Source organism: Entamoeba dispar, genomic scaffold, assembly GCF_000209125.1.
Source record: "Entamoeba dispar SAW760 scf_1105229459771 genomic scaffold, whole genome shotgun sequence".
Taxonomy (NCBI): domain Eukaryota; phylum Evosea; order Mastigamoebida; family Endamoebidae; genus Entamoeba; species Entamoeba dispar.
The window spans coordinates 1,166-11,020 of NW_001853859.1; the positions used below are offsets into that span (position 1 = coordinate 1,166).

General features: G+C 25.1%; 6 protein-coding genes across 6 annotated transcripts, besides 19 other annotated features; 2 read left to right on the top strand and 4 right to left on the bottom strand.

Moving 5' to 3' along the window:
• Positions 1-217: 217 nt before the first annotated feature.
• Positions 218-330: a microsatellite.
• A 33-nt stretch (positions 331-363) lies between these two features.
• Positions 364-463: a sequence feature (AT_rich).
• A 256-nt stretch (positions 464-719) lies between these two features.
• On the bottom strand, positions 720-1,331 carry EDI_276230 (60S ribosomal protein L5, putative; the record flags this gene model as incomplete). Its single annotated transcript, XM_001736365.1, has 1 exon — positions 720-1,331. One exon carries the CDS (start codon positions 1,329-1,331, stop codon positions 720-722), a length of 612 nt encoding a protein of 203 aa, XP_001736417.1.
• A 111-nt stretch (positions 1,332-1,442) lies between these two features.
• Positions 1,443-1,526: a microsatellite.
• A 284-nt stretch (positions 1,527-1,810) lies between these two features.
• Positions 1,811-1,853: a microsatellite.
• A 22-nt stretch (positions 1,854-1,875) lies between these two features.
• EDI_276240 (serine-threonine protein kinase, putative) lies at positions 1,876-4,611 on the bottom strand (the record flags this gene model as incomplete). Its single annotated transcript, XM_001736366.1, has 1 exon — positions 1,876-4,611. One exon carries the CDS (start codon positions 4,609-4,611, stop codon positions 1,876-1,878), a length of 2,736 nt encoding a protein of 911 aa, XP_001736418.1.
• Positions 2,641-2,726: a sequence feature (AT_rich).
• Positions 2,929-2,969: a sequence feature (AT_rich).
• Positions 3,091-3,125: a sequence feature (AT_rich).
• Positions 3,700-3,774: a sequence feature (AT_rich).
• Positions 3,906-3,934: a sequence feature (AT_rich).
• Positions 4,354-4,382: a sequence feature (AT_rich).
• A 153-nt stretch (positions 4,612-4,764) lies between the features above and the next one.
• EDI_276250 (uncharacterized protein) lies at positions 4,765-5,310 on the bottom strand (the record flags this gene model as incomplete). The annotated part of the gene is made up of 3 exons (XM_001736367.1): positions 4,765-4,841; positions 4,896-5,032; positions 5,174-5,310. 3 exons carry the CDS (start codon positions 5,308-5,310, stop codon positions 4,765-4,767), a joined length of 351 nt encoding a protein of 116 aa, XP_001736419.1.
• Positions 5,311-5,938: 628 nt separating this feature from the next.
• Positions 5,939-5,969: a sequence feature (AT_rich).
• A 195-nt stretch (positions 5,970-6,164) lies between these two features.
• Positions 6,165-6,208: a sequence feature (AT_rich).
• Positions 6,209-6,221: 13 nt separating this feature from the next.
• Positions 6,222-6,333: a repeat region.
• A 35-nt stretch (positions 6,334-6,368) lies between these two features.
• Positions 6,369-6,472: a sequence feature (AT_rich).
• Positions 6,473-6,535: a microsatellite.
• A 110-nt stretch (positions 6,536-6,645) lies between these two features.
• EDI_276260 (uncharacterized protein) lies at positions 6,646-7,812 on the top strand (the record flags this gene model as incomplete). Its single annotated transcript, XM_001736368.1, has 1 exon — positions 6,646-7,812. One exon carries the CDS (start codon positions 6,646-6,648, stop codon positions 7,810-7,812), a length of 1,167 nt encoding a protein of 388 aa, XP_001736420.1.
• Positions 7,804-7,853: a sequence feature (AT_rich).
• A 126-nt stretch (positions 7,854-7,979) lies between these two features.
• On the top strand, positions 7,980-8,630 carry EDI_276270 (ribulose-phosphate 3-epimerase, putative; the record flags this gene model as incomplete). The annotated part of the gene is made up of 1 exon (XM_001736369.1): positions 7,980-8,630. The coding sequence occupies one exon, from the start codon at positions 7,980-7,982 to the stop codon at positions 8,628-8,630; it is 651 nt and encodes a 216-aa protein (XP_001736421.1).
• A 38-nt stretch (positions 8,631-8,668) lies between these two features.
• Positions 8,669-8,720: a sequence feature (AT_rich).
• Positions 8,721-8,794: 74 nt separating this feature from the next.
• Positions 8,795-9,133, bottom strand: EDI_276280 (uncharacterized protein; the record flags this gene model as incomplete). The annotated part of the gene is made up of 1 exon (XM_001736370.1): positions 8,795-9,133. The coding sequence occupies one exon, from the start codon at positions 9,131-9,133 to the stop codon at positions 8,795-8,797; it is 339 nt and encodes a 112-aa protein (XP_001736422.1).
• An 86-nt stretch (positions 9,134-9,219) lies between these two features.
• Positions 9,220-9,255: a sequence feature (AT_rich).
• Positions 9,256-9,357: 102 nt separating this feature from the next.
• Positions 9,358-9,425: a sequence feature (AT_rich).
• Positions 9,426-9,855: the final 430 nt, after the last annotated feature.

A 9,855-nucleotide genomic window follows, 5' to 3' on the forward strand; every position in this document is an offset into this window, starting at 1 on the left:
ATGATGTTAGTTTTCATATCATCAAAAAAATTTAATAACGTAATAAGTAATTGTTGTTACTGTGTTAATAATCCAACTGATATGTCATACTCTTATTGCCTTCCATTATTTATTCTTTCATATGGAGATAATAAACCTGTTGCTTACCTTCCACAACAATTGCCATTCTGATTTTAAAATCATTAACTTAAAAAGAATGAAAGAAAATAAATGAAAATTTATTTTAACACTCATTAATGTTTTTTGATTAATAAACTTTTTGTTATTTCTATTTTTAAATAGTATTTGTTATTTTCTATATCTTTGTTATCATTTTTTATTTTCTTTTTAAGACAAAAATACAAAGAAAAACAATTGCTCTTGTTTTAATGTATTTTATGAATTAAAATAATTTAAATAAACATTGTTATATAGTTAATAAAAATACATTAAAAATAAATAAAATAAAATTTAGTAAAAAAATCAAAAGAATTAGGCTTGTTGGGCAAGTTTAGCGAGTTTAGCTTGAATGGCAGCCTTTCTTTGTTCAAGAGTAAGTTTCTTAGAGGTTGGGTATTTCTTGTGTTCCTTCTTTTCTTTCTTTTCAGCAGCTGGATTTTCTCTGATCTTCTTGTGAGCCTCGATATAAATGTTTTCAAGAGCTTCTGGAGCAATACCAGCAGCAATGAATCTACCAAATTGTTTCTTGTAAAGGTCAGCATCTTCACCAGAAAGATATTTCATGTAAGCAGCAACATGTCCACCAAGGATTCTGCTTCTAAGAGCTTCTTCATTTTCTCCAGCTCCAGCAAATCTGGTAGCAGAGTGTGGGACGTAAACTCCACCATCACACATTCCCTTAAGAACAGCAAAGACTTTAGAACCAGTAGTAGTTCTAGCAAGTCCAACATCAAGAATACATTTGAATGGTCTTCTTTCTTCAACTTCTTCTGGGGTATAATCTTCACCGAGTTTAGCAGCATCAGAAACTCCAACAAATTGTTTATCCATACCAAGTTTTTGAGAAGTCTTCTAGCAAGAAGAAGTCCAGTGCAGTAAGCAGCAGCGTAGTTGGTTAAACCTAATTTAACTCCATATCTTGGTAATTCATGTGAATAAGCAGCACAAAGGATTTTATCACCAATAATTTCTGAGTAAGCAATTTGTGCAATGACAGTCTTATTGGTAATTCTAACAACAACTCTGTATTTTGGAGTCTTGAATTTGTCTTTGTCTTGGAAGATCATCTTTCTTCTAGCATAATAATCGGTCTTTCCTTCTCTTCTTCTTCTGAATTGGGTTTGATACTTCTTGAAGTAAGCTCTATTCTTAATAACCTTAAGGAATCCCATCTTAAGACTGGCAATTTTTAGTCCTTTAAGTTCCTTTTTCAATTCGGGGTTTCTTCAAAATTGTGATTTTATGTGAAACATGTAGCTAGGTTTTGTTCAAATGATTTTAAATTATTTCTTTATGATTTTTTTTCTATTAAAATTGTTTTCTTTTTTTTTTTTAAATTTAAATTTTTATTTTTTATTTTTTTTTTTAGTATTGAACAATTGAAAATCTTATTGAACAATTTCAAAGTTTTTATGGAAAATGTCACAGACACTATGATCCACGTTGATGTGGATAACCATTATCAAGAAATGGAAAAGATATTAAGAAAAGAAAAAATCACGAAAATAAGTTCTAGATTTAAAGCATGGGTTGTATTAATAACTGCTATTAGCATATTTATAATGATGTTTATCCCTTTGTATCTCTTAGACCTTCTTGCAAAACGAAGAGAAATACATTAATGGTCAGTAGTGAATATTGTAGTATAATTAATATAAAATATAAATGATATTAAAAATAAAAAGAAAAATAGAGTTAGTTCAAGAGAGAAATTAATTAGTCAATTGAATTGATTAATAATTCTTTAATTATTGAAACAAAGTTTGGTCTTTTATTTGGAGTTTTATTCCAACAACGGGCTAATAACTTCTTCATATTAATTGAAATATTTGTCAGTGGAGGTCTTTCATTTAAAGAGCAAATTGCATTTTGCAAATCCTCAACTGAAACGTATTGTTGAAATGGTTCATCCAATTCAAGTATTTGCCATGAGATAATACCAAAGGCATATACATCTGCTGGTTTGCCATATTTTTTCTTTAAAAAACGTTCAGGAGACATCCATTTATAAGAACCCAAAATAACGTCTAATTTTTTTTCATTAACAAAAGCAGAAAGACCAAAATCAGATATTTTTATAGTGAAATTATTTCCTATTAAAATATTTGCTGGTTTAAGGTCTCTATGAATTATTTTCAATTCATGAAGATATTTTAATCCTTTGGCAATTTCTAAAATCATTTTTAATTTATTTTCTTCATGAATAGATTTTTTATAAATTAGTTCTTCTAAATTTCCATTTATTGCCAATTCACTAATAATATAAAATGTTGATTCTTCATTTAATTTCATATTAACTGTAGCACCATATGTTTTAATAATATTTTCATTATGTAATAAACTCATAATAGCTATTTCTTGAAGAAAATCTTCACTTCTAAATTGATAAGAATTTTCATTAAAGATTTTAATTGCAACTTTATTTCCTTTATAATATCCAGACTTAACTGTTGCATAAACACCTTTTCCTAATTCTTTACCAATTAATAATTCATTTTCATTAATTTTATTAAAATATTTTATTAAATTATTTCTTGATTTAAAAATTAATTTCTTTATATATTTTTCATTTTGTTCTATTTGAATTATTGAAGTATCTTCTGTCTTTACACAAATTTCTCCAAGAAACTTCAATGCATAATTTTCTAATTCTTTTTTATCATTTAAATGTTTAAATAATTCAGAAATATGTTGTCTATTTTTTATCATCATTTCATTTAATTGATCATTTTGAGAATGAAGATATTGTTCATAAATACTAATTAACTCATTTTTTATAAAATTAATATTATTAATATTATTTAATAATACTGAATGAAAATAATATAAACTACATTGAATGTCTTTTGTTATTTTAAAATATCTCTTTAGAATCATTGCATTTTCTTTATTATTTTGGTTTAAAGTAATCATTTTAATATCATCTCTTTCAATTAAATTTTTAATTAATTTTAGAAATAATTTTTGAAGTGATTCATTTCCTTCAAAAATTTGTGAATTTCCAAGAGAATACATTAAATAAAATAAAAGACATCTTGTTGTTTTTTCTGTTACATGGAAAGTTTGATTAGTACTACCATTTTCAATATTTCTTTCCCATGGAAAATGAATATAAAGTAAAAAATGAGTTAAGTACTCTTTTAGTATTGGATTAGAACCTGAAATAATAAAATGAAATAAATCAATATTTCCTTTAGAAATTGATTCAACTACATTTTTTGAATTTATAGGAATAATTTCATAATCTTTTATTTGATAATTCCATAATGGTATTTTATTATTTAATTGTTTTTCAATTATTTCTATACTTTTGAAGTATTCAATTGATATTTCATTATTCCAAACATTTTTAATACTATTATTTATTACATCATCAATCGGTTTTGTTTGATCAATTAGTATCATTTTGCATTCTTCAATTATAGTTAATATATAACCGTCACATTCACTATTATTACAAACAAGATTCATTTCAATATAGTTTTTACAAATATCAATAATCCATCCAATATTTTCAATATAATTTTTACTGTATGATGCTATAATAATTATAAATAATGGTTTAATTATATTAATTATATTATCATTTGTTTTTAATATATTATAAATATATTTCCATGTTTCTATCATTAACTTTTTGGGATTTTGAATAATTTGATTATGTTGGTATAACATAAATCCAATTTCTTTTATTTGTTTTCTTATAAATCGTTCTTTTTCATTTTCTTTAATGTTTCTCCAAAAACTTTTTATAATTTTTATTCTTTTTAATAATGTATATTGTTCTAATGTTTTTATTTGACAATTAGAACATAAAACTTGAATTGATGATGTTATATTTCTTTTATTTTCTTCTGAACAATTATTTTCTATATTTTTTAATAATTCACCAAGAACCATTCCAATTTCTTTATTCATTGAAAATAATAAACAATGTTCTAAACATCGTTTACATAAAACTAAATATAAATAATTACCAAAACATAGATTCTTTATAACTCTTTCAAGAAAGGTTGAATAACTTATAACGTCAATCAAATTTTGTAACTCTCCAGTTTTTGTATTTAAAAAGCTTATATTAATTGGAATTGAAATTGGTTTAGATAATAATTCTAATAAAAGTATAAGTTCTTCAATTTTTTCACTTGTCTCAATAACTTGTTGAATACTTTCAGCACTAACAATAACTTCTTCAAAAATATTTAATTTTGAAAAAATAAATTGGTACTCATTTACTATTTGTTCTATTTCATATGAATGAGGAAAAGGAAATAGTTCAAAGATATGTTCTTCAACACTAGGAATTTGATTTATTACTAAAACCATTCCACTTTTCATAGTATAATAAATCTCTTGTTTGATTTCTTTTTGGGTGATTTTAACTTCACCATTATATTTGCCATCAATAATATATCCTTCAATAACAATATTATCAAAGCTTCTTGTTTCCATGAAAATAACTTTTTGAGTACTATCTTATTATTTCATTTCGTTGCCTCTATCTATTTTATTTATAGAATATCTATAATAATTTTGTTTTTTTCGTCTATATTATCATTTTTGTTTGGATCCCAAACAACTAAAAGAATTACAATAAAATATATGTTAAATTAATTCAAGTGTTTGTTGAATCCAAAAGTTTTCCATTTCTAAGGGAACTTGTAAATCAGCAATTCTTTCACCTACTTAATGAATAAATACTTATTATACATCTATACAAAAATACTAATACAAACCCTCTTTAAATTGTGTCAGTCCATCATACAACACAGTAACTTTTTCTTTTTCTAAAGACATTTTTGATGCTATTTCCATAACTTTTCTTGGTGATAATTTATATCCATGTTCTAACCACTCAATTTTTGTTTTGATCCTATATTGTAAATATACATTATTTGTTTGAAATTTACCAAAATTGATTGACACTTTTACATTATATTCTTTTCGTTTGTTGTATTTAAATTTTCATGTTTTGGTGTCTTTTTACTTCATTTTGATAATAACAATGACAAACAATTTCGGAGTTCCAAATACTTGAACTATAACTGTTCGTTGGTCATAAATTTTTTTAATGATAGATGGCCAAGGGATTTCACCATTTCCTATTTGGAAACGACACCAACAGTGCTCTCCTTCTAAGAAATCACCCATTAGTTTTTCCTTTTCTCTTTTTTGAGATTTTTTTAATTATTTTTCTCAAAACGAAAATTCGTTTATATGACCTTAGAACCCTGATAAACTCAATTGAAGTAGTAGGAAAAGATGAACATAAAAGTAATATTAAGAATAAGTAATTTACTTTTTTTATTTTCTTTGTAAGAAATTTTTCTGAAAGAATGATAAAAAAAATTACTGTGAAAAGTAATATGGATATGGATAAGAAGGCCAATCAGGGGAAATCTCAAGCCATTCTTTAATCCGAGTTACTTTTTCAAACCAGTAAAAATTTTTATAAAATCGTAAGTTGTAAGGTGTTAATGGTTGATATTCAGGTTCAGATGATTCATCTGAAGTTTCATTTTCATCACTTGAATTTTCACTTGTCCTCCCAATAGTATTAGAAGAAATACATGAAGATGATTCTAATGATATTGATGATTCTTTGTAAGATTGAGATTTAGGATTTTCGGACAAAATGAAGTTTTCCATAGTGTCCTTACTTTTTTTTAATTTTAAGATTCCTACAGTTAATTTTTATTTAAATTTCTTTGATGTTAAACTCATACAATTTTATTAATGTAGATTGAAGTTTAATTTATCCTTCAATCTTTTACTATTCATTTTTATTATTGTTATTATTTTAATAATTTCTTAAAAGAATCTTTTTTGAGTCATTGAAGAAGAAAATAGAATATTCTTTTTAGTTTTTTAAATTAATGTTTTTCATACTATGATAAATGAATGCATAAAGAAATCAAACAAAGAAAATTGATTGGCCTTAACGATTTGATCTTTATTGATTTAAATAAAGTAAATAAAGAAATAATATCTCTCTTGAGTTTATGAATATTTAATATTTAATACAAATTAACTTAATTGTTTAAATAATGAGTTCTTGAATAAAAAAGGACAATCAACAGATATATCCACAATCGGATTTTCTTTGTACTGAGAAGATTACTTCATTTTCTTGAATATGTTCTAGTTCTAAATTAGAGTTTATTTCCAACATGTTCACATTATAAATAATGAGTTCTTGAAAAGAAACGAAAATAAAAAATATTATATTGTTTTAAAATTATAAAAACATTAATCTTTATCAAAATTGAAAGACAAAAATGAAAAATATTAATATCTATTTATAGATATTTTAAAAATAAAATAATTAAAAATAAAAAATAAAATATCATTATTTAAAATGAAAATGAAATAATATTCTAAAACCAAACGATTCTTATTGTTTAAAAAAGTTCATTTAATAAACCCTAAAAATTAGAAAAATCACTAAAAATTAGATAGAAGTCTTTGTAATAAACAAATAAAAACATGGTTCAATATTATGAAACATTTGGAGTCATGTTAGTAGTCATAACTCTAGCATTTATTTTGAAATTATGTTTTTTTAGAACAGATGTTCGAAAAAATAGTCCATTATTAATGAAAGTGTTATTTAATTTAGCACTTCCATGTGTAATATTTAGAAATCTTTACAATAACAAAACACTTGATTTAGACTCATTATATTTGTTTATTGGAGGTATTATTTTTCAATTATGTGGTGGATTAATTTCTCTTCTTGTCTTTTGGTTTGTTAAAGACAAAACAATCAAAAAACTATCTATTTTTAATTCTTTTGCATTAAACACTGCATTATTTATATTTCCTGTGATGAAATCTGTTGCTGATGATGGAATTAGTAAAACAATTTTGTTTTGTGTAGCAAATGATTTCTGTTGTTATGCAGTATTAAGACCATTATATGCAATATTAGGAATATCTCAAAATCAAGGAAATGATGCATTTGAAACAGAAGAAAAAAAAAAGAATTTAATTACTACACAAGAAGAACCAATGACTGAAATTAAAATAGAACCTCCTCAATTACCAGAACTCATAAATGAAACACAACCATATCAAATTATTGAACCGAATGATAATCAAGTAAAAATTAATTCTAAAAATGAAACTGAACATCATTCCTTCTGGAAAAGAATATTTAATCAACAAACTCAAAAAATTTTAAAAGAAACATTACGTGCAATTTTTACATGTGTCCCCTTATATGCATTAGTTTTAGGATATCTTTGTGGTTTATCTCATATAAAAGTTCCTAGTTTTATTATAGCTTGTATTGATGTTGGAGCTAGTGCAAATACATTATTGTCATATACTGTTTTAGGAATATTCTTTGAATGGCATATTCCATTAAAATATCTTTGGCCAAGCATTCGAGTTGTTTTGTATAGAACAGTTTATGGATTAATTTATGGGCTAACAATATACTTTTCTTGTAAGCCATTTATTGGAGATGTAGCTCGTTTTGTTATGTTAGTTTCTCCATTAACTCCACCCCCTTTAATTGACACAATATATAGTGTTGAATATAAAGTTAGTCCTGTAGATATCCCAATTCTTATAAACAATTTGAGCATCATTGTCAGTTATGTTGTTATTCTTTTGTTAATGGTAATACTTAATCCATCCTTTAATTAACTTTTTTATTTTAATTTTGTGTTTTTATAAAACATTATTATCTTGTTTGTTAATGGAAAAAAAAATGGTATGGAACAAATCAGATTATTCTATGATTTTCTTTTCATATTGTGGAAGTCAGTAAATCAAACTACTTATTAAATGAACTAAATGAAGTTAATTTAAAAATGTCATCAATTATTTGCCCATCTTTACTTTCTTGTGACTTTTCTCATATGGCTGATGAAGCCAATGCTGTCTTACAAGCTGGTGCAGATGAATTACACGTGGATGTTATGGATGGACATTTTGTACCAAATTTAACTCTTGGTGCACCAATTGTAAAATGTCTTCATAATGCAATTCCAAAGGCATTTCTTGATTGTCATTTAATGATTGAAAACCCAAAACGATGGGTTATAGATTATGTTAATGCTGGTGCATCTCTTATAACATTTCATATCGAAGCAGTTAGTTCAATTGAAGAAGCAAAAGAAATCATTGACATGGTTCATAGTAAAGGGGTTAAAGTAGGTGTTTCTATTAAACCAAAAACACAGGTCAAAGTAATTGAAGATATTATCGATAAAGTTGATCGTGTTCTTATTATGACTGTTGAACCTGGATTTGGTGGTCAATCATTTATGCAAGATATGATGCCAAAAGTAAAAGAAGTAAGAGAGAAATGGCCATCAAAAGATATTCAAGTAGACGGGGGTATTTCAGATAAAACCGTAAGAATAGCAAAAGATGCTGGAGCAACTTCATTTGTAGCAGGTTCTTATGTGTTCAAAGAAAAAGATTATTCAAAACCAATTCATTTGCTTAAAACTCTTTAAAAAATATTGAATTGCTAAAGAAATTTTTTTCATAAACCATATTTTTTTATTTTTTTCTATTATTAAAATAGTTTTGTTTAAATTATTTTTGAAAGAAAGATTAATGGGAGAAGATTAAAAAAGTAAAAACGAAATGAAAAGTTTATTTAAGTAAAAAAATCTAATTAAGCAAGGTGAGACTTTAATTCATTAATATGGGCTTCTCTTTCTCTAATTTCTTTTTCTAATTCAGCAACACGTTTTTCTCTTAGGAAATTAACTGCAAAATCAACAATACTCTTATCACTAGCGAGAGTACGATATTGTATTTCAAATTCATTATATTGAGAGGCACATCCATATTTGTTATATTTTTCATTCATTGTCATTCCTGTTTCACTCATTGTTCTTTTAACTAAATTTGAAACATATTCCCAATCGTCTTGATTCGTACGTTGACAGTATTGAATAGCTTCAAATAATACAAGGAGTTCTGATGTCGTCCATTTAGTAAATGCAGACATTACTTTTAATTTTAAGATCTTTTTGTTTGATTTTTTTCATTAGAGAATGATATAAATAGAGATGAAAGTGTGTAATATCCCTTTTGTTTATTTTTTAAAGATAATAAATTACATTTATTTATGACTCAGAACAAAGATGAATATGAAAAAAAAAAGTTATAATACTACCAAAATTTAAGAAAGGTATGATGATTTCATTAATAATTTTAGATTCAAACGATTTCTAATTTTATTTTTTTTATTAAAAAAACTTAAAAAAAAAAATAGTTTTATAGATTTATATTTTATTTATGGGGAAAGAAACAACCCAAAATCTTTGGACGTTGTGGATTATTTTATGGTCATTTCAATTTCTTGTATTTGCTGTTGTTGTTTGTAGTTTAATTATGCTTGGATTTCGTTCTGGAACAATGGAAGTGAAAGTAATTAATGTCCACTCAATTGAAAGACCAAAGCAATGGAGTGTTCCTTTAGAAGCATTAACTCCAGTAAAGAATCAATTTTCAAGAGGGACATGTTGGGCTTTTGCGGCAATTGGATTTCTTGAGAGTGATTATAGAGCAAATGGAATACGTTCAAGATATCTTTCATCAGATGAAGTTATACAATTTTCTGAGCAAGCGTATATGTCATTGATTGTTAATTATTGTTCAAAGCATAGAGAAATTCCGTTGTGTAGATATGGAGGAATGCTTTGAAATTCTACAAGTAATTTTAATGTT